General features: G+C 38.5%; 1 protein-coding gene across 3 annotated transcripts in view; it reads left to right on the top strand.

Moving 5' to 3' along the window:
• Positions 1-23781, top strand: part of LOC116314023 (copine-8-like) — a 76319-nt gene extending 52538 nt beyond the window's left edge. For all 3 annotated transcript variants that reach the window (XM_031731906.2, XM_039615924.1, XM_039615925.1), the window contains 9 exons: positions 603-659; positions 1989-2050; positions 2348-2394; positions 4854-5035; positions 10778-10905; positions 14544-14646; positions 15775-15832; positions 16578-16651; positions 17834-23781. In XM_031731906.2, the coding sequence (XP_031587766.1) occupies positions 603-659; positions 1989-2050; positions 2348-2394; positions 4854-5035; positions 10778-10905; positions 14544-14646; positions 15775-15832; positions 16578-16651; positions 17834-18046 (924 nt within the window). In that variant the 3' untranslated portion in view covers positions 18047-23781. The remainder of the gene's footprint in view (positions 1-602; positions 660-1988; positions 2051-2347; positions 2395-4853; positions 5036-10777; positions 10906-14543; positions 14647-15774; positions 15833-16577; positions 16652-17833) is intronic.

The raw sequence follows: 23781 nt of genomic DNA, 5'->3' as shown, positions 1-23781 counted from the left end.
ATCCAGATGGAACTCACTAATATGTGTAGTGCACGCTGTTAAGCAAGTTCCCTAAAAGGCTGCGCTTCCCTCTTGTGCTCGTTGCAGTTTGCTGACTGTTCTATCAGCTGTGTTCAAGCTAAGCATAAATCACTGAAAGTTAAGAGTCAGTAAAACTATGAAGCATAATCTGGAGAATAGATGTAGGGAGAGCAGAGGGCTTTCTCCACACTCGTGTGATTTAACTGGGGGTTATCAAATCATTTAGACCAGTGCTGTCTTCAGCTTCATCAATCCTTAGCTCAGTTTTTAATTTTCTCCAAAACAGAGAAAATCAATTGTTCCTTGACCAGAGGACAAGTAATAGAATACAAAATGAAGTGTGTGAACATGTTCTGAAAAATGTTTGGAGAGTCTGTACACTCTATTGGATGCCTCTATTGGAAGCAGTGTCCTGTGGCATTTGGAATACATGAATCTGAAGAGGGAGAGTAAACAGAGCTATTTCCATCAGTAACACCCACTGCAGTGTGCGGAGATTCGGACATGTTTATTTTTAAGTGGGCATGTGTTTTAATTTACTGAATAATCTGTTTTGATGATTCAAACTGATTTCTACACAGGTACTAAATCCAAAGAAGAAAGGGAAGAAGAAGAAAAAGTACCAAAACTCAGGAACGGTAGGCTGTTATTGTTACTCAAGTTGTCCTGATATGTTGTCTGAACTTTCATGCCATTTACCGTTACAAAGTGATAACAGATGGTATGCCATATAAAATCTGTACTTCCAATGTTCCCTAAAACTTTTCTTCTGCAATATCATAACAGTGCCATCCTAATTTAAAAAAAATCATGGATGTGGGTGTTATTCCAAGAAAAAACAAAGTTAAAAAGAAAAAATCTCACAAATGTGTGCGTGACGCATCTGATGTTTACTGTTATCATCGCTAAACTTAACCATTAAAGTGCCTTATCAAAAATAGATTTTTTTATTGATGTATAGAGGATTTTATCTCAGGTTATTTTCTCAAATATCTCCCTCAGTGTTCAGAAATGTTTGGTTTGTTTTTTCATATTTTCCTTACAGTGGTGCAAATGTCATGTTAACAGTCCATTAAAATTATCCTTAGATCCATCAAAGTCTTCAAGGTCAGCTTAATGATTTATTGGTTAACCGGAAGCCTTTAACTTAGAAACTATGATTCTTACAAGTGTGTTCTCATATAGAAAGTACTAGATAAAGATTTCAAATATTTCACATTTGACCTCTGACGTCTCCTTCAAGGTCAATAGAGTGATCTTAAGTTCTAAGTCTATATAATGATACTATATATGGTTACTTAAACTATTTCTTACTGCCATTGTTTGTTTTGACAAAACATTGGCATATAAAGAATGATATAATGATATATATAAATCATAAATATAACATTACTTGGACTTCTTTCTTTCTTCTTCAAGGTCAAATAAGGTCAGACTTATAAAACTCATAAAATGTCTTTTATCTTTAAAACTACGCTTAAAATTCTGCTGACTTTGTTTTGTTGGCAACATGTAGGAAAAGATACGAGTTTATGTGGACTCTAAATATCACGTTATAGTTTGCATCCAAATATCATATCACATTTGATCTCTGACCTCACTCTAACATTTCACATCTGTCTTTGTTTCAAGTTGACCACAAATTGCATTATTTTTTACTGCACTACAAGTATGTTTAAAAAGAATAAAGAAAATAAAATCAACATATAGAAAATACAAGACTGTTTCCTTAAGTAAATACTGCCCAGCGCTGCCTTGGTGGGGTTTTGCGCTCTTATCTTATCTTATCTTAACATAAAAACCACAGTGGAGCAAAACAAAGAAAAGATCACAGCCCTAAAAACAGAAATGTTAGAAACATTTGATCAGCGGTGTAAAAATGTCTCATCAGAGAATCAGGTGCTACAGTGACAGATTCACACTGCACAAGTATTTCCTGTCTAATTGGCGCACTTGTCTGCCTGCAGGTCACTCTGCTGTCCTGCCTGGTGGACACTGAGCTGTCCTTCCTGGACTACATCAGAGGCGGGTAAGGTCACAATAATTGATAGCATACAGTACTCAATTAGGCAGCAACATTAATCTCATCATTAAATTCTGAATGGCCTGCAGTTAGCAGTGTAGACGCAGCAGAGAGTCGGCTGAGAGGACTGCCGCTGCCTTTTATCTCCCGCTTCCAAAATGAAGACAGACAGCTGCCGATAACCTGCTGCTTAATTGCTCATGCTGCGTGCTTTGAAACATGCTATCATATAATCTGGCTCGATTGATGGCTCTCTGTTTCTCCTCATGTGACTTATTTATTCTCTTCTTTTATTTCTTGTAGGACTCAGATTAATTTCACAGTGGCAATTGATTTCACAGCATCAAATGGTGAGTGTTTTTAAAGCTCTGCCCATATATTGTTGAAATCTCTTTAGTGTATCGACAGATAAAATGTTGCTGGCTAACGATCAGATCTTTATATGATTTGAACCTTTAAGGGACTGCTTATCCGCTCATTTGATGGCTCTTCACCCCTTAATTTAACTAAGAAGATAGAACATCTGAAAGCTGGATGATTATTAGAACGCTATCTGTTGCTCTAAATCTCTGAGCTCAGCTTGATTTTACTTGTTAGCCAAAACAGTGTAACAAAGTTTCTGCCTCTGTGGAGAACGAAAGCCATTACTCCCACATTTTGCCCAAATTTATTTTCAGTTTAGATTGTTGTCTTCATGTAGTGGCGGTTTATAAAACCCACAGGAAAACCACAATGCATTTATCAGAACAACTTAACGTCAGACAAACAAAATTAGCTATTCTGCACAGATGACTTTGTCAGGGATGAGTAATGTTCTCATTTCAGCAAGAGATGATTTAGTGAGTCAATATATGTTATACAATTTTAGAGACTTCTTTCTGCCACAAGAGATATTAATGAGTTTCTTTGCTGCCATCAAAGCAGCTCCCACACTGTAAAATAATAGTGGTGTGATGCATCTATTTATAATGTATGCATATTATCTTCATTAGTTTTTCTTTGATCCTATTTGTAAAACAGGTTGTTCCAGACTGTTACAGCTGTCTCATTTCTTTAATAATGTTGCGCAAACAAAGCCGTAGGCTACAAGTTTTCTCAAACCCAAAGCCAACGTTGAACTCATTTCAAATGAATATTATTATTGTGACCCAAATCTAATACATCATATTCGTCTGGGCCACGGAGCACCCTTGGTTGTCTAATAATTATTATTATTATTATTGTTATTATCATTATCATTATTATTATTATCTGGCAGATGTTTCACGTATAGTCCTGTAAGTGGTGCAAGATTTATAGTATGAGTGACCTCCTCGCCACCACAGCTTCCAAATACTGTTGGTTATTTGGATTCATGCTCACATACACCATCCTGCTGTTGCAAATGTTAGATGGAGAACCACCTCAACGTGCATTAATCTGAAGCTGAAAGGGGCCTAGAAGAGGTCCTCTAGTACAGTCTTCACTCCAGTTTTTAGAGCAGGTTCAACAAAATTTATATTCTTGGCTCACTGGGGTAAGGCTGTTATTTAGTCTTAAATGTGCATTTATCAGTATTCTCAGTTTTTCAAATTTCACTCTGTAATGGTGACAGTCGTTCAAAAAGCAAGCCTCGTGTCACATACGCTGTCTTGGTAACGCATCCAAGCAGTTATTTGGACAATTCTTTCAAAGCCCGCAAGAAAATGAATAAGGGAGGACTGTAGTTGTGACAGTGGGAACATGACTGAAATAAAGATTAGCTTCAGGACTTTGGTAATGTCTACAAAAGGTTTTTATACAAAGGCCAGAAATGCCTTGAAACAAAAAAGATTTGACAAAAACCTTCACCATGATAGTGAGCAGCATAACAAACTCTTGTGAACGTATGTTATGTGCATGCGTTAGTGCAGCAACACGATTGGCTCTCATGTTTCCTGTTTTGCCTGCTAATTGGGTCTTTATGTGCAGGTGGGAAAGGCCACCGTCTTTATCCTTATCCTGAGTGCTGTTGCTTCTTTTATAATATCTGTGATCTGTTCTCAAGGCTGTTAAATTCTACCCAGTCCATAGAGCCTGAGGTTTTTCATTTTCGCCTTACAGTTTTGTAGCTGCTTACGATTAAATTCAATAATGTTTGCTTCAGGTTGAAAGAGCCAATAGCTTAAGAGTTCATTACTGAACTATTTAAAAATAGATCTATGTGGTAAATAAATGAATCTGAACTGCCTGCCAGGGTCCATAAGTTACGAGCTAATTTGAGAAAATGTAAATATTTTTGGTTTTGATTTTCACATTGTAACAAAAATCAAATAACACATGATTTTGGTCTTTGCTGTCATCATTATATTAACTTTTCTTTTATGTATCTTAAATAAATATGAGACAATTTAGGATAGGCTTTATTTAATACCAGTTTTGCCATTATTTGGTTTGATTATTTAATTGTCAGGAGTGGCTTTTGAAATTTATACACAAGAATATTGTCAGTTTTTGCTTATTTCATTAGTTTGTGCAAATTGGAATAAAGCTCTGAAGGATCGGCTCAATATCTTATAAGTTTAAAATGACTACAGTACGTTTCATGTTGCCTATCTATCCTGTAATATTTGGGGAACTTGTATGACCCACTGAGGTGTGAGGCAGCCACTGAGATTGTTTCTTCCTCCAGTGCAGCTGTGCCTTGCAGAAATGTCTGTCTGCAATTTAACCCCTTTCACCCACTCTCCTCCTTTTTATTTCAATATGACTCACAGCCCAGGGGGGAGCAGGCATAATTACAGTGTGATGCTGATGTGTGTTTTATTTTGTTGAACCATTCGGGTCCCAGGCAACCCATCCCAGCCCACCTCACTCCATTACATGAGCCCTTACCAACTAAATGACTATGCCATGGCACTGCGGGCTGTCGGCGAGATCATCCAGGACTACGACAGCGACAAGATGTTTCCCGCGCTGGGTTTTGGTGCCAAGCTTCCCCCAGATGGACGGGTCTCACATGAGTTTGCCCTGGTGAGGACATGGTTTTTTTCTTCATATCCAGCCATCCATCTGTCCATATACACACACGAAAAAAAAGCTTTGCTCCATTTTTTTATGTATTATTTATAGGCACATACAGTCTAAACCTGGATTAAACATGCAAACTTTATGTTATTTCTTCCAAGTAAGATGTTGAAAAATGATGAAGGGTTGACTGACAGTATATTGTTTACTTGTTTTAATGAATTTTCTATTTGAAATTTTGGCCCAATTTTCTTTACAGCATTTTTTCAGTTTGTGAGTATATGTTTATGCACAGCCCTCTTAATGTTCCACCACACTTCAGTCAGGTTGAGTTCTGGATGTTTTAGTTAACATTGTTCTTGATTGTTTTCTTTTTCAGCCATTCTGTTGTAGTTTCACTGTTATGCTTGCGATCATTGTTCTGTTGCATGATGAAATTTTAGCCAAGCTTTAGCTTTTAGGCAGATGGCCTCATATTTGACTCTAGAATACTTCAGTGTACAAGGGAGTTTATGGCTGACTCGGTGAGTGCAAGGTGGCAAGGTCCTGTGTCAGCAGAACAACTCCAGATGTTCACCTTTTCCACCGCTGTGCTTGGCAGATGATACGAGGTGTTTTTGCTGGTGTCCGGTATTTGGTTTTCGCCATATGTGGTGTTATGCTTCATGGCCAGGCATCCACATTTTGGTTTCATCTGTGCATTAAAAGCAAATTAAATAAAATGTATACAGGTCATAAAACAAACCTGAGAAAATACGTTAACAAAGAAGGCTCTTCCAAACTTTAGGTGCTACAACCTCAGAAGTGTTGCTGACTTTGGATTAAAATAATAAGACGGAACAGTTAAAAAGATCAGATAAGTGTATAAATTTTTGTTAGCAGCCTAACAGCTGTGTTTTTGACCAGGCGGAGATCATCTAGACAGGATTTAGTTATGCAGTTGAAAAGTGACATTCACAATGATTGACACGGGAAATTATTGGATTCCAAGTTCCATTTGAGTGATGTTTTAAGGTTTTAGTCTTAACACTGCAAAAACCTTTCTTTAGGCAGTAATGAAACTTTAAATAATAAAGTGAAGCAAGGATCTAAGCCTCTGTTACCAACTCTTTGAAGCTGTGCATAGACATGGCCTCAGTTTGAGCTAAAGTTGACATGTCTGCTTGTTCAAAATGGCATGTGTCATGCTAAATGTTAGCATCTGCTTTGGTCCTCACAGTGTAACATGCTAGTATGCTAACATTTCTTAATTAGCACGTAACACAAATATACTTTTACGTTTGCTATGTGGTAATATATCAAAGTACAGGATAAATTAAATTGCTGGGAAGCAACAGTGTCTTTTATGTTAGTGCCAGTTCATCTGTGAATTTTATGATAATCAGTTACTAAGGAACCGTCAAAGAGCCTGGTTTCATCCTCTGGAAATCATGTCATTTTTTGAGTCTACTGGATCTGACACTGGGCAAGAAGTGAGGCATACGCTGGAGATGTTTTCAGTCCTTCACAAAGCCACAATTCATCTGATAATTAAATCTTGTGTTATTTGAGACTCCAACCAAACAATGTTTTTGACCAAAGGAAATAAAGCCTTGCTTTGTGACGGGGCTTGTGAAATTCAGTGCAGATTTGATGAACATCATCAGACCTGGCAGAATAAAAGATTTGGCCTGTCCTCAAACTGCTGTTGAATACGTCTGCGAAAGCAAATCTTTTCATATCTTTGGTGCCAGCTGGAGTCTGTCAGTCACAATGAGACCGCAAGAAAACTAAAGCGACATCTAAAACATAACGTAATACTACATCCAAGTTAAAAAAGAAAACTTTTTGAAAATCCAACTAAAAAAGGCACTTTCTTACATACTTGGTGTTACAGTGAACAAATATATTGGTGGGTGGTCAATGCTGCTGTCCAAAAACGTGTACACAGCATCCAAACTGCCTGCGCACTCTGTGGAGATACAAGCCAAATGAGCCAAGTGAGGTTGTTTTTGGCAGTAAATAAGCCACTTTAGGTGTGATAACATGCCAAGTTTATTTATTTATTATTTGTATAAGGCCAGTGTTAGTCATACAAGAGTGACAAAGTATTTTAGCTGTAGTTTAATTTCTTTGTATCAATCGTTTTTCTGTTTAAAATGGGCAGATTGTAGGCTGCATTTTTATTTTATTTTTGACAAATGTTCATGCAAAAGAACAGGTGACTGAAGCTATATGCCACACTAAACCAAAGACAGTAAATCAGTTAATTTGCACTATGTCTAGTTAGCTTTCTAAGAACCATTTTTAGTTTTATACCATCATTATTATGAAATTTATTGACGTTATGACTTTGAACTGTAACTGTGGTGCAGTGACTAGCACTGTCAGTTCACAGCATAAAGATTTTGGTTGGTTATTGGTTCATGAATTACCTCATGAATCTCCTCCAGTTAGGTTCAGTGGTGATTCCTTATTGACTGTACATGTCTGGGTGTCTGCCTCTGTGTTAGTGCTGCGATGGACTGATGATCTGTCAGTGTCAGCTGGGAAAGGTTCAAGACTGGAATTGATGGATGTAACTTTTGGACTTTTTTCCCAGACCATCTCATTTGTATTGTAGTCGCTGAAGGTGCAGTCAGTAATTTTTTTGAGATTTTTTTTTTTAAAGGATTCTGATAAATATACATAGATTTGTGTGTAGTTGTGTCTGGGAAATTGGTACGTTCTCATAAACCTATGATTAATTCATTAAAAATAGATTGGAGCAGGTTTGTACTTTGTGGAAGCTGCCATGTCCCTCCACCATGTCTAAATACAGTCGGCAGGAAGAACTTCTACTTTCTGACTAATTGTGTTTTATGTACGTGTCTATAGAATGACTCCATAAACAAAACAAGGCAGAGGAGAAGAGAGGCTGTAGGAGTCTGCGTGCTGACATTTCAATTTGTGCCTGCACCTTCAGACTAAAGATATAAAGTATCATACCTATGTTTTACTCTCAAGTAGGAGTCCCTCTCACTAAAGAAATTAAATTGCAAAAAATAAGACAATGCCACTGGTATCTTAACAATATATTATCCTCTTCCTCCTCACATCAAGCCTCATCTCCTGAACTGAAGTCAGCGTGCATACACATGCTTGTTTATTTCACAATATTGTCAGCAGATTAGACATTTGACCTGGACAGCTCAAAAGAGCTGTCTTAACAACAACAGCTGGTTGTAAGTTAACATTGCTCTCGCTAATTTTATAGTCAAGTGTCCTAAAAATCACACTTTCCCTCTGATAAAGAGTTTGATTACATTCTCACAGCATATGAGCATCTTACTGACAGAAAGCTTCAACATGTTCTCAGCAACTCATTTCAGCATTGCTGTCATTGGACAGAGGTGAGCTTCTCAGACTCATTGATCTGTATCTGACTCCTTCCACAAAGTTGTACAGCCTTTTCCTGAGTAAATACACTTCTCACCCAGCATTGACAGATGAGGTATACATTGAGCTGACAACAAGGTAATGCATTCGAACTGGTGGGGGCATTCTACTGACATCTAGCAGTGAAGATTTTACACACTGTAGCTTTAAACTTAGGGTTGAAATCACAGATTGTGCATATTGAGTAGAAATAGTTGTGCTTTTGACTGTTCATCTCTCCTTATTCCACTCATCCATTTGTCTGTACCACGCTACCAGTGTCAAGTGCTCTAGGGCTGTAGACATCCTGACCACTACTCAAGCCGCACATAATCTCTTCTTGGTCGACTCTCACCTCCAGATGTTCCTCCAGAGGCATTTACAGCCATTACAGCTGCTCAGCATCGGCTACTCCCTAAAGGCACATATGCATTAAGTTAACGATTGAGGATCTGACTGAGTCAGCTCTTAAAGAGGAAGGCTACAGCTGTGTAGCCACAGTGGGAGAAGGCCACCACTGAATCTGACGTTAATTATGCAAGCTCCATTTACAAAACAATGGAGTCTCATGTGCACTGTTCGTACTCATGGGTAGCCAAGCAGAGTTAGTGAGGATGGTTTCTTACTCAGATAATTGAAAGCCCAAAACATATGGGTAGTTTAAATAATGCATTGTTTCCTTTTTGCGACTTTCTTTTGGGCCTCCAAAAGCAGTCAACCAGGCACAGATTTAATATTTTAATATTACAGATGTGGGAGACACAGAGGAAGAAGCCAGAGGATGGGCTTATGTCAGAGTCTTTCTAATACAAATGATCATCGTGTTTGATCTTTTTATAACCAACACTGCAGCGCCAACTTGCCTGAGGATACCATTTACCGAACTGATGCAAAAGAAGGATTAAAGTATTCCTTAAACTATGTAATTTATAAGTCTAGCTGAGATTCTGCATCCTTAAAAGATCTTTTACACTTGGTGTTAATATTGGAGTATTATCGATGTTTTGGCCCGGGGTGACCACTTTTCACGGCTCTCAATATGCTAACAGGAAATCCTGTCGTTTGACACTTTGCATCCAAACATGTTCGTTATGATAATTAATTATAACTCTGTCCCAGTCCAGGGAGATGAAATTTAATACAACTTTATATTTTGTTTCCCTGCAGCATGGTGATGTTTTTATTATTCCTTTTAGCTACAGTGTCTTCAAATATCAAAACACTTTGCAATATAATTTCATTAAGTTTAATGCCTGATGTTAGATACATGCTACAGAATTCTAATGGAGACACTGAGTGCCTTTGAATAAACACTGAGATCAAATCAATGAAGGTGACAGGATGTGTAAACTTTTAGCCTGTGGTGCTGTGAACATATCAACATGAAACTGAAATCAAACTCAGCAACACAACGCTGAATCAGGCAATGTCAATATAATCTGTAATTAATTTTGGGATTACTGTCAAGGGACATTTAACATTTGATGTTAACTGTAAACACAGGTTTACAACTCGCCTAGTAAATTGCATCTCTTTTTGTTTTTATCCTCCTACTCTTGATCCTTATTGCAGTTCTTTAAGATCCCTTCCTTCTTTCTTTAATGTTTTTCTGAATGGCAGGTCTAAACATCAGGTGGATGGGGCTTACAGCCAGAGTTGTGTTGCTTTGATTAACATGTTAAGAAAATCCACTTTTTGACATCATCCAGAGCTAAGTGTAGAAAGAACTGTCTGAAAGTGAGAATTTAGAGAACCTGATGAGTTTTAATTGGTATCATTTTTGCTACATTTGGCATTTTTGTGCAATTTATTTATTCAGGTTTTCAGGGGGAAAAAATCTAATGGTTTAGAGGTCTCAAAAACTCAGACTCCTGTATCAAAAACAGTACACTTTGTGTTACAGGGATAACACAAAGTTGACATTGACATAGAGGCGGGACACACTGTTCAGGTTGCTGTCAGGCAAGAAAGCTAATACAGAGAGAGAGAAACCTGTTCATCCACAATTTAGAATCACAAATTAACCTCACGTGTCTGTCTTTGGACTGTGGGAGGATACGGGAGCATCTGGAGAGCACCCACAAAGAGAACATGCAAACCCTGCAGACAGTCCCCAGGCAGGTTCAAACCTAAATCTTCTTGCTGTGACACAGTAGCACTATCCACTGCACTGCCAACTGTCTTAAATATGTTAAGTAGAAATTTAAGGCTCTTTTTTGCTGTGACAGGATGACTTAAACTGCATATTTTATTTTTATTAGTGACTCTAAAATCTTCCAAGGGTCTTTTGTGCAGATGAAATATCTGAATGTCTTATTGTTAACTCATTCACATCTTTGTGTTTTTGTGCAGAATGGTAATCCACAAAACCCATACTGCACTGGTATTGAGGGTGTGATGGAGGCCTATTACCAGAGTCTCAAGAGTGTACGTCTTTATGGACCCACCCACTTCTCCCCTGTTATTAACCACGTGGCCAGGTATGTCCATTATAAACACACCGAGGGATGTGAAACATGCGGTCTGACACATGTAAATGTCATTAAGCACCATTTCACCAAGAATTGCGCAGCTCAGCAGGAAAGATTCCTAAAAGATTAATCAGCCTTGGTGAAGTTACAGCTTTAAGTGGAGGGAAAAGATGAGGATAAATGTGCTAACAACACCATCACCTGAGAGGAATCAATACCTGCTGTGGTGGTTTGAACATGCAAAGGGATCATGACAGTGCTTTCAGCAGAAGTCTGCTTCAAGCCTGCACAGTGACTGATAGACTGGATTGAGGAACAAGAATAGGAGCTAATGAGATTTGAAGAAAAAAGAGAAAACAGCCTAGATGCACTGCTGAAGAAATGGCAGTGTGACTCAGTGTTTTCATAGTATACAAACAGTTGGCATTAAGCAGGATTCCCTTATTTAGCAGCAATACAGAAAGTATCAGCTATATGTAGTAATAACACCAAACCAAGCTGCTACATTATACAATCAAAAACCCAGATGATGAAATAAAAAACAATTGAAATCAACTTTGAAGTTCATTCTGCATCTCCATGTTGTCAAAAGTCTAGAACAGAGCTCATTCCATCATTCTGGAATAAACACAGGCATACACTACTACTGCTACTCAGCTGTCTCTGATTTGCGTTAAAAAATCACATGGTACAAAGTTTAAACATATATAATGAGTGCTGTAAAAATTTTAGATTCTAATGCTTTTCTGGATATATCTTTTTGAAAAATGGTTCATTGACCCACTTTACGGCCATTTTTTTGCACGTTGAAATTAGAGCTGCCACGATTAGTCGACTAGTCACGATTACGTCGACTATCAAAATCGTCGACGACTGATTTAATAGTCGACGCGTCGTTTGAAGCTTTGTAAGATCACAAAAGACGCAGGAATAAGTAGTAGGATTTAAAAGTGTAATAACGGACTGAAACAGAAGATGGCAGCAGTGCATGTAAAGGATGCCAGCTGCCGTTAAACCCCGAAGAAGAAGAAGCTGTGTCCCAGAATTCATAGTGCGGCCCAGCGCAGTTGTCAACAATGGCGGCAGCTAGTTAGTTTTAATATTACTCTTATTATTCTTTCTGGGTCACAAAATAAACGTTTAACATATTTTCAAGCTGTAAGTTTTACGTCCAATCGATGCATGATCTGATTAGTCGACTAATTGCAAAAATAATCGGTGACTAGTCGACTATCAAAATAATCGTTTGTGGCAGCCCTAGTTGAAATCTGCGTCAATGTTTGAACATGAATACCTCAAAAACTATCAAAGATAAAAGCCTGAATATGTGATTGGTCATTGTCCCCATCAAAATGAATCAGGATCTGAAATTTGGTAAAGATGAAGAAAAACATTCATGCTCTTACTCTAAAGTCATATAAAGCCAAATATTTGAGCATATAAAGTTTTAATTAGTATTCAGAATTATTGAAATTTACAGGAAAGCTTGAATTTAATTTATTTTTTTCAAATTTTAATCGCCTGATAAATCTTTTAATGTATTTAAATAACAGATTTTCTGCCAAATCTTTATCACATAGAGTAGTTTCCCTTCTTTTTTCAAAAAGCCATCGATTTAATCACTTACTGAATCCAAAGATTAGACTTAAAGTTCTTAAACTGTTATTTTGAACATAGTTTTAAAATAACTTTTATAAGCTCAGTGCATGCAGGATTATGATTGCTGGCGCCACTGCTGTGAATAACAGTAAATGTCACACCTCCTACCGCTTCACAGATATACAATAGATAAATCCCTTTACGGCCATCCCAACAGCCATAAATAGAAAATTCCCTGTGCTCCAAGTTGACTTTTCACTGGATCAGCAAATATGCTCTTCTAAAGCTTTCAAATATTTAAAACAAGTAATACTTTTAGCAGATACTGAAAGAAGCTGTCAGCTGCACTTACTCAATTCACACAATAATAATCACCGATAGAAAGTTATGTGCTGTTTCCTAGTTCTGTGTCCTCCAACTCCCACCTGACATCCCCTGTTGCCAGATCTTGTCTCATGATCCTCAAGATTGACTGTAACAAGCACTTCCCCCCCCCCCTTTCATCATCGGCTTTCAAATCCCATCTCTGCGAGCGTCGTCCGCCCACTCAGCCTGAGAATAGATGCATTGTTCACTGCTCACTTGTGTGGAGCATCTGACTGAAATCCAGGAAGATGGCGCTTAGAAACAGTGGCATCAAGTCACGGCAAATCACTAATTGCTTGACTGTTTTCACCTAAGAGTGTTCTTTAATATATGGTCTCAAAATGCCATGGCACATCACTTCAAAAGTTTTGGTTCATGTAACAAAAACCTGTGTAAGCACTGGCTGGGATCTTGTTTCTATATTAACTTTTAATGCTGCCAGAAACATGTTACTTACTTACGCATACCATTAAGCATTAGTAAGGCATTAGTGTTTACTTCATCATTTATAAAGCATTACTCCTCCTTAGTATGCAATTAAATACAGATATAAATGTGTATTCTTTAATATATATTCTCATTGTTTGTGAGTATGTTAATAAAAGTTTAATAAATACTTTTAATTGAAACATAATATTTGGAAATGTTCTGGTTACAAAAAAGAATGTCTGGCTTTCATTGAGAATAGGTTTGAAATTGTACTTGAATGGAAAGACTGTGTTTCCAAAAATGACTAAACAGTTTTTGTGCGCTTTGTGTGTTAAATACCCCAAACCTCAAACTAATTAGTGTAGCCATGGCCTACAAATATGGCTATTTCACATTTTATGTAATTTTTTGGGCCTGGCAACTACACGCAGCTGTAATTGGTCCATTTGTCTTCCATAAAATAAGATTATAATTGTATTGATCTCTGAGGGGTGATAACCTAATATGAGATTTTATCTAATAAGGTGATTGCTGAGGGCAATGTGTGGGGCTTGAGACAGGGGGATTTTAAAGGGCTGCTCCAGCAAGTTAATATTATGCTCTCATAAAATTGGATCTTCCATAAACTTGCTCCCTCTGACACATAAACTGGTAAGTGCAGTACATATTAAAACTTTAATCAGCTTCAGATGAAAAAAAATGCTAATGAAATACCAACAAAATTAAAAATAAAGAAATAAAAATAAAGAAATAAAGTTTGTTAATGATGGAAGTGCATTTTTTCATCTTGCAGTTACAGTTAGGATGCCATGGTGAAATGCTATGTTATTAGCTTATGCTAGTTAGCTCGGTTCTGGATGAGGCAGTGTCCATCAACTGTATAGGTTTATTCTCCAAAACTGAAGCAGGACATAGCAAGCCATTTATGAGACTCCACTTTAGTGGCTACAATTAACAGAGGTGAGGCTGGGAAAGTATTAACATATGGTATTATATGGAATTAAAAAAATTAATGCAGTTACATGTAGTTGTTATAAAAGACTGACTGACTCAAACATCATGGTTTCATGGTGGAACTTGGTGACTTTAACAGAGGAGCTTTTGGAGACGGCCTCATGTGGAAATAATAGGAACTGCAGTTTGTGGCGCTTTGACTTCGACTTCGTTTTTCCACCCAGAAGTTGCTTTTTGGGGCAGTTTTTTGTCATTTTTTGATTGCCTGACCTCTGACACATCATCTCTTTGCGCACCAGGTATGCCTCAGCAGTGACAGACGGCTCACAGTACTTCATCCTGCTCATCATCTCTGATGGCGTGATCACAGACATGGCGCAGACCAAGGAGTCCATAGTAAATGTACAGTAGCACTTCACATTTAACCTCTGGTCTATGTATATTTTATATTTTAAAATGTTTTTTTAACTTACTTAAACCGGTAAGCACACAGTGGGTTACTAGACGTGATCTACTGTAGCAGTCCGTGAAATGTGTACTTATAATCGTTCAGTTAATTTACTGTAAAACTCGCAAGGAACCCTGAAGGTATGATTAAAACCCCAATAGAGGCCTAATAAACTAACAAACATCTAATATGAAAGCGAGAGAGTGAAAAGCAGTGCAGCTGCTATCTTTGCCTCTTCCCTCTCTCTTTGTCTCTCATCTTTACTAATGAGGGAAGTAATGGAAGAGAGGGTCAGTCTGGTCACCACCACGTCCCTTACACCCCCTCCAACGCTGCTATGTTCAGCTCTAATAACTCTGCTTTCTAATTAGAGTGATCAGAGTTAATGTGTGTAACGATTTTGGGCGAGCTCATATATTTGGAGCCTCAGCTGCTTGGGCTTAATGCTTCGCACGGCCTCAACGCGCATCCGCTCTCCTGCTTCTTTTTCCACTTTGCCCCCCGTGTGATGTAATGTTATTGTAAAGTGAGATTTGAGAGTAATTATTTACTAGCCCGTGGAGGATCCATGCCCTTCATATCTCAAGCAATTTGGGCGTCCGTCTAATAACACGGGAAGTTATGAAACACTGAAAAAGCTCCATTCATCATTCCAACTGTACTTTGCTGTCCCACTCAACTAAGATTTAATAAACAATATTACTATGCAGGCCGGGAGTTCAGCTGGAGCTCAGGGCAGAGGAAGATGTAAATGGGAGTCATTTTTAAGCTGTCAAGCTTCGAGAGATTTAGACAAGGTTGTAGATGCATGAAATTAGAAACTGTAGATCTCGCCAGGCGTGGGGCTTTATAAAACCAGCTGCAGAGTAAGGACGTAAGGCCCCGTCTGCCTTAACAATGGCATTTAATTTTTCTATAGAGCTTCCTTTCCTTGGACTGTAACAGTTAATGTATAGTTGGTAATTTGCAGGCTTATTTCACTGACAGCCTGCACGGTTTAAGATAGCAAATGGTGAAAAGAATGAACGCTGCTTCTTCGCCGACTTTGATGTGGTTATTCTGTCACTTTCCACCCTTTACAGGCCTCGTCTCTGCCCATGTCAATTATAATAGTTGGGGTTGGACCAGCGGAATTCGATGGTAAGCAGGGTGAATGTGTGTCTGCGTGCAAATACGTGTGTGTTTAAAAGCATGCAGTAATCTTTTGCCCTCACCCCTCGTTCTGCTTCCTATCTTGTCTCCCACATGGTTTAGCCCTTCCTCGTGCAGCTTTTCTTTTCTTCACTCCTCCGCTTACCCTCCCCTTAATTCTCCCTCTCCTCCTTCACAGAAGCCGAGGTAAAGGGGATATGATAAATTCTCGCTTTTCAGTCCAGCAGCACTCCTTTTTTTCCATTCTTCTTCCTCTTGATTTTAAATGCGCAAGGGCCGCATCACTCTGCTGTGTTTCCTCCCTGAAACATTCGTGTTTACAATTCACAGAGCAGTCCTCTGTTAAAAAAACAGAAAAACAAGCTCACTCATGGGGAGCAATGAGCCTGCAACGTCAACGGGATTAGCACGCATATGAAGTCAGAGTGCGCGTTCGCTTTATGTCCCTGTGGTGCTCATTGCTGGCTGTGCTTACATGTATTCGGGCACGTTCCTCTTATGTGCGCAGCTACGTGTAACTCACGGCCCCGTGGCTTCACGCTCAGCCGTGCAAATTCTGTGTAGTCCTTCTCATTTGAGGCTATCAACACTCTAAGTAAGTGTAAGCCTGTGGCATGCTAATGACTTTGGCAGATTGAAACACAAAAACCGTGTGTCATGTTTGCTCACCGCAACGTTGACGTGGCTGTTCAAGCCTCCTGACGGGGTGTTACTGATGCGCTTCCCTCCTCAGAAATGATTGAGCTGGATGGGGACGAAGAGAGGATCTCATCCCAAGGACGATACGCGGAGAGGGACATTGTTCAGGTACAGAATACTCCCGAAGACATGGCTGACTGGCTGGGAGGCTGTTCACTCAGCAGAAGGTGTCGAGAGAAATGTGGGATTTATGATTAATGGGAAAGGGTCATTGTGCTTGACCCTCTACTCTGCTCTTGTTCTGAGTCTGCTGGTTTTTCTGTCTTCTCTCCGCTGTCTCGATCCTTATTTTTTCCTCTACATGCAATATTCTTCTCTCTGTTTTCCTGTGTTTTTGCTTTCTTTTTCATAATTTTGCATAACTGTTTTCTGTTTTTTGTCCACATCTCATTTCCTGTATTCACCTTTCTTTGTTTCCCCTCCTCTTCTCTTCTCTCATTTCCACTCCACACCCTCATTTCCTGTATTCCTTCTTGTTACCTCTTCCTTGCCTTACCTTATTTTTACTCTTTTCTTGTTTCCTCCCAGTCTCCTTCTTTCCTTGTTTTCTTTTTCCGTTTTTTTATGCTTGTATGTTTTGCTCACTTCTCCATGTGCTTGTTTACTGTTCTTGCTTCCTCTAATTTCTACCAAGTGTTTACTTTTTCCTTCCTTTCTAATGTTTCCTCTCCATTTCCTTGTTTGCTATCATCTCCCTTTTCTTGTTTCCTCTTATTCCCCATACTCAATTCCCTTTTCACTTCCTCTCCATCTCCTTGTTTCCTGTCTTATTTTCTTGTTTCCTCTTCCCTGCACTCCCCTTATTCCTGACTTTCCCTTTCCTTATTTCCTCTGCTCCACTCACCTTTTGTTTCCTTTTTCTTAACTAATATCTTATTTTTTCTTAATCTACATGTTTTCTGTCCTGTCCTTTCCTTATTTTGTCACCTTCTTCTATTTCATCTTTACTTTGTTTACTTTACTTTGTTTTATGCCATCTCTTTTCCCTTTTTCTTCTTCCCTATTCTCCTCCTTTCATTTCTCATCATTTTTTTTACTCTTTTCTCTTCATTTATTTGTTTTACCATCATCTCATTTTCTTGTTTCCTCCTTTCTCTTCATTTTGTCTTCATTTGTCTTATCTCTGCTTTTCATCTTTGTCATTTTCTTTACTATTCTCTTATTCTCAATGTCCATGTTTCCTATTCTGTACTCCCCGCCTCTTATTTCTCTTTACATTACTTATGTCTGACTTCATTATTTCCTGTTCTCTCCTTTCCATGTGTCCTTTCCTCTCGCTTCCCCTCTCAGTTTGTTCCTTTCAGAGACTACATTGACCGACGAGGAAATCACATCCTCAGCATGGCCCGTCTGGCTAAAGAAGTGCTGGCTGAAATTCCCGACCAGTTCCTGTCCTACATGAGAACCCGGGGGATCAAACCTGGTCCCTTGCCACCTCCTTACACTCCCTGTCCACCACCAGCTATCAACCCCCTTCTCACGAGAAGGGTAAGCCGAATTTAATGGCTTCCACCCCAGTATTGGCCAGACGGGTCTACTGTCCTCTCTTTAGGCTTCACTCTTCACTGGAAGCTCCTAAGCACATGGCAAACTTTGCCCGCATCTCGCATGTTGCACTTTTGGGAATATTTGGCCGTGAAGGGTGATGAAGACAGCCCTGAATGCTCCTTCTGTTTAGAAGAGGAGTGGACAAAACGGTGGGGATTTTGAAGGGCAGTGGTGGTGGTCTGAAATCAACGAGCTGCACCAGGAAGAGTAAACAGGAAAGAAACTCGACAGACTGAATCCAAGCTGTTCCCATTTCCACTTCCTCTGTCTAAATCATGTCACTTGATATATAAATGTTTACAAAACTGAGGAATAGAGTGGATTTTTTTTTCAGGAGGAAATTTATACAAATAAATGTGAATACGTTTCAGAGTCCTATTTTTCAGCTACAGAAACAGGAGGTTCTGACTTTGTACAAAAATGTTTAGGCCCCAGTGCCATATATATATGTATGGCACTTGGGCCATATATATCATTATTTTTTTTTAAATAGAAATAGAGCATGTGCTAGTTTATGGAAAAAAAAGCATGCACTGTTGTCCTGCACTCAGGGCTTTGTCCCTACCACACAACGCCCCACCACCGCTGCCATGTTCCATCATGAACAAACCCACCGGAAATCTTCCCACGCTCCTATCGTCTGCTCCATCCACCTGCCTTGACTCGAAAGGAAGCTGTGCTCCTTGGGAGTCTGGTCAAATCAAATGCAACAGGGACTTGAACCAGCCTTACTTTTTTGTCAGAAAACATTGCTGGCACAATGGGTTATGGAAACGTGGATTTCTCCAAGCCCAGAAGTCAAAAACACACATTTCACTACCGAACCTGACTGTGTTGTTACGTTTGAGAGTCTTGTTATTTTCATGAAACAACACTGTACTTCAGAAGCATTTCTGGTTTTGGTTTTTGGTTTACATTTCTCTACCTCTCACATTGTTCAGTATTGCCAAAAAATATTGTTTAAAAAAAAACAAAACAAGTGTTGGTAGTGATATTTGGCAAGTCTGTGGTCCGTCGCACAGTTTTACCTTTCTCACCACGTATTCATAATGTTTGCCAAACTGTACGTTGAGAATTATAGCATTTTGGTTGCTATCAGATTAGATGGCTCACACCTTTGTGGTAGCAACACACTTTTGATATGTCCACAGAAAAGAGGTAAAAGTGCAGATTGCTTTTCTTTTAACAACCGTCTGCATGGATCAAAGTAATGACTGTAACAACAGTGTTTGGGTCCATGTTTGTCCATCAGTATTGTAACTAAAAGTCCTAAAGTTTTTGTACCATATATCTCCTTAAATTCAGACTCCATAGAAAACCCATGTTTCATCATCAAATACTCGCATCCTGAAGGCTTTAAAGGTGACAGCAGCTGCTCTTTGCTTAGATTCACAGCAGTGGTTTCAATTAACACTCTCTCTTTTTCAACATGGCTGCTAATAAGTTATGTAAATTTGCTTCTTTGTTATACTCGTTGTTAGCAACAACAGTCGGCATGGCATCTAATAAAAGCTTAAAATTAGAAGGAATTTAATCTGCTTCTTTGGTTTGCTGGACTCCATATTAGCTGTAGCCACCTTAGCCGCATAGAAAGACATTGACACTACAAGAAAGTGACCCCCTTACTCCGTTTATACATTATGGACCCCTCTGTGCTGTGAAATAGTGTCTTTGATACGTCACACTAAAATAGATTCCACCTCTCATCAGTCTTAGGTTATCTTTATCAGAAAAAAAAAGAAATAAGGATATAGAATTTGTCTCTATTGGTAAATAAATGCCCAAAAACTAATTGTGCTGTTATATATTGCAATAATAATAACAGTAATGATAATAATAATGTCTGATTTACTTAAAAACTCCAACTATACCATTGGCTTAGATACAGCAAGTATTCTATATATCTCTCAATAGTAACTGCACTTGTTTGCATTGTTTGATTCTGACAGACTTTTAAAAATTTTCTACCTAATCGTAGGTCCATCCATCTATTCTCTTCCACTTGTCGTTGTCACGGTCACGGGGGGACAGACAAGTAGGTAACTGTTGCAATCTGTTGCAGCTGCTGTGAATCCAAGCTAACCACAGCCGCTCTCCTTTCTAAAGAAGTAAGCTACAGAACTGCTAAAGCCTATATGTATCGAGCGTAGTTTTCAGGTTATTGCACTGTCACTTTCAGATAAGTTTCGGCCTTCCCGTTAATGGGTATAAGAAAGCAAAGCACAAACCATGTCCTATTAGACAAGTATCAACCACCTTGTCCGGAGGTCCCTTTTAATCCATGTAAATGTCCAAAGAAAAGCATTTTTTTTCTTTATACTTTTGAGATGTGTAGTGTAGAGTTTATGTGTGTGGTAGGGCCATATTTAGTCAAGGAATAAATATAAAAGAAGGTTTACAACACTTTTTTCTAAACTCACACCTCAAAATAACGATATACTTCTTGGCTGGTGATGCTTAATGAATATGTCTGTTATATAATATGTTATGAACTGCTTGTAAATTCAGTTTCTTAGACGTTTATACACTGTACAAAATTTCTGCCTTTTTTGTGTATTGGTCAGTATAATGTATGTGTAATGCTGCTTCTTTCTGCTCATTTAAGTATGACATTTTATACCGAGGCCTGTAATCATATTTAAATCATGACTAACAGGCCTTATCAGTGTTTATACGTAGGTTATTCATATTTAAATTATGAACGACAGGCCTGTATTTTTTATAAGCAAACTGTTAGATAGTGATGCGTGTTTAATGTGTGCAAGACATTTAAAAGCTAATGATCAAATCCACTCCGTAGCAACGTTTTTCTGCCAAATCTGAAATACTGTTAAGTGTAGCATCTCATCCCAGCTTATTCAGTTTGACTGAATAGGGTCCCTCCACGTGGAGGGGAGAGGTGACGGGATGGCGGGGACCCCGTACAACAGTCGGGATGTTGAATTGCAAAATGTAGCACTAGTTTCAAGACTGGAGCAACGTCAGCCTGAACCAGATCAGACCAGATCAGGCAGGAACAGTCTTTTTATAAGTACATGTAAATATACAGTATAATCTGTATATATCGTACGTACGTTTTCTGGAGAGTTGACTTGCAGCAAACTGCCGGCACTCTGTGACTCTCTTCCTGAAACACAAGGCATGGCCTTTTTATTTATTTATCAAGACAAGATGTGAGCTTCATCTCACGCTCACGCTCTCGTATATACTGTACATCCAGTACATGTATTTGTGTATGAAACATGCATGACACTTACATAACAGTGAGGGTTGTATAAAGATTAAGGGTTTCCTTCTCTTCCTTCTTCTTCTTGTTTCTGTTTTGAAATGCAGCTTGTGTTTTGTTTTATTTTTCAAGAATTTGCGGGCAACTGTTAAAAAAATCTAAATCTGAATCTAATTAAAAACCTGCACATGATAGAGAATAATTTTACCAATTTATTTTCTTTTAGTATCAGTGCAGAAATCCTCAAAAATGCCCATCTGGCAGAGCTAGAGATCATTTAAAAATGGCTCAGGTTCCTACTAAAAGTGTTAGCATGGGAAGCATGGTTGACATTTTCACTAATTAAACAAATGGGAGAAAAATGACCAAATGCCTCATCTCTTGCCTGCTAATTCAGCATATTCATATGTAGATATCTGTTTATAGATATTACCATTTGCTATGCTCTGACCCTTGTACTCTGTGCGCCCATTGAGCTTTCTGGTCTCGTACAGCACAATATACAATGATAACTATGGGAGGTGTAGTGCTTTTTTTTGTCCCAAACAATCAGCCTCTGATTTTAGTGAAAAGTAAATGTAACTTGACCTGTCTTTCATTACACAATCTTATAAAAGGGCCATAAATATATAAAGAGAATTGAAACTGTTATCTTGCTGTAACATTGCCTTGCTTGGTGGCTTGGATTATATAGTTTGTATAGTTTTAGTTAGAGGGGAACCTGTTTTATTAAGTCCATATTTTAATCTTGGACTCTATTAAAGTAGGATTTTTCTTTGCGTGAAAGCAGCTTCGAAGTCACAGCTAAAAACCTTGTTTATCCTCCGTCAGAAAGAAACCTTTTTTTTTTTAGCACACTTAACTATGCCTTTAACACATTTTTCTACTAACTGGCTGCACCTCACAAAAACAAGTTTTGAACAGCAGTCGGGCAGATCTTCTCAAAGCCACAGCTGCATAGCTGGTTATGTTATGGATAAGAGCTGAGCTCTTAGCTCATACGGGTTATTTGCACATTTACGTATTATTTCCACCTTTGTAAAAGTATAATAGGTACCCTTTAAAATGAACTCTTAGCCAATGGGTGTGACAGGATGTATAGCAATCTGAAATAGCAGTAGCTCCAGATTAGAGTGCTGCTCTCACCCTTGCTTCAATATGGGAAGAAACTCTAAACCTGCCAGCTATAGAGTGTGGTTAGTTGATTTTTCTTTTTTTTGTTTTTACTGACAAAAATGTTTTATGCATCGTAAGGAGGTGAGCATTCAACAGTGTCTTAAACTCAAGAATTCCATTAACCCTGATAAGTCCTCGAGACTAAAATATCACATTCTACAACTAAATGACTTTAACACTATCCCATGTGAGATTACGTAGATCGTTTGTTTGGGATACATATGTTTGCCCTCAAGAAGACTTTAGAAATCACTGATCCTGTGAGGCTGTGTCAGTGTAGGAGTAACAATCAAAAGCATTTATTGTGTAGGACAGAAAAAAAAAATCACTACTGGTAAACAAACCAGCTTTAATGAAGGCTTACACCTCGCTGCCTCCCACTGCTCATCGTCGCATCCATGTCACTCTGCTAAAGCAGTAGCATGTCAGCATGCCAGGCCATGTGAACGCCCATGTGATCTGCACAAATAACATGAACTCTGTTTGCTGTAAATTATCTTGATAAAGTGGTTTAACTGAATGCTTGTGATGAATATCCTGTTTTATCCTGATGTTTTTTATAGCATGGATTAAAACTGCATGTGTGCAACTTTTTTTTTTTCTATCAGACATGCACCTGTGAGGTTAAAGGAAAAATTGTACTGTGACATCTTTGTGTGTTACTTCAGAATATTTAAGAGAACATTTTTGCCTTAAAAATCTCAATTGATTAGTCTTGGAAATGTCCAATGCCTTCAGATGTTTCCTTTGAAGACCAATTCTTCTTCTCTGATTGCTTTTCTCTTCTTCTCGTTTTTTTTAGTTTTATCTTTCGGTACATTGACGCACGGCCACTTCTCTGTCAGACTCATCTCGGCATTGTTCACTCAGACTCAGTGGTTGAAGTGATGTGAATAACAGGGTGTATGATCCAAACAGAAAAAACAAAACAAGACGAAAAACAAAAAGCTGGACTGTCTTGCTCAGAGGACAGAATCATTGGGATAGTGCTGTGTGGCATCATGCAGCCATGTTTATTTACTGTGAGATAATACTGAAACTGTTCATCTGCCCCGTTTTATTTCATCAGCCCTCAGAAGGCTGATTCACAACTTTGCATGATGCTTGTAGTGGCACACAAGGCCAATCTAATATGATTTCTCCATTGATATATAATTATTTTAAACCAGTTCTCGAGCTTAGTGATGTTACAAGACAGCACAGGTTTTACTGTTCTAACAGGAAACATAGAGGCCACAAACAACTTACTGATTAAAATGACTGTTTCTGTAACAACTGACGTCTTTAA

This window comes from Oreochromis aureus, linkage group 7 (assembly GCF_013358895.1).
Source record: "Oreochromis aureus strain Israel breed Guangdong linkage group 7, ZZ_aureus, whole genome shotgun sequence".
NCBI lineage: Eukaryota > Metazoa > Chordata > Actinopteri > Cichliformes > Cichlidae > Oreochromis > Oreochromis aureus.
Note: the sequence above shows the minus strand (reverse complement) of the source record. Positions and strands in the feature narration are given on the sequence as shown.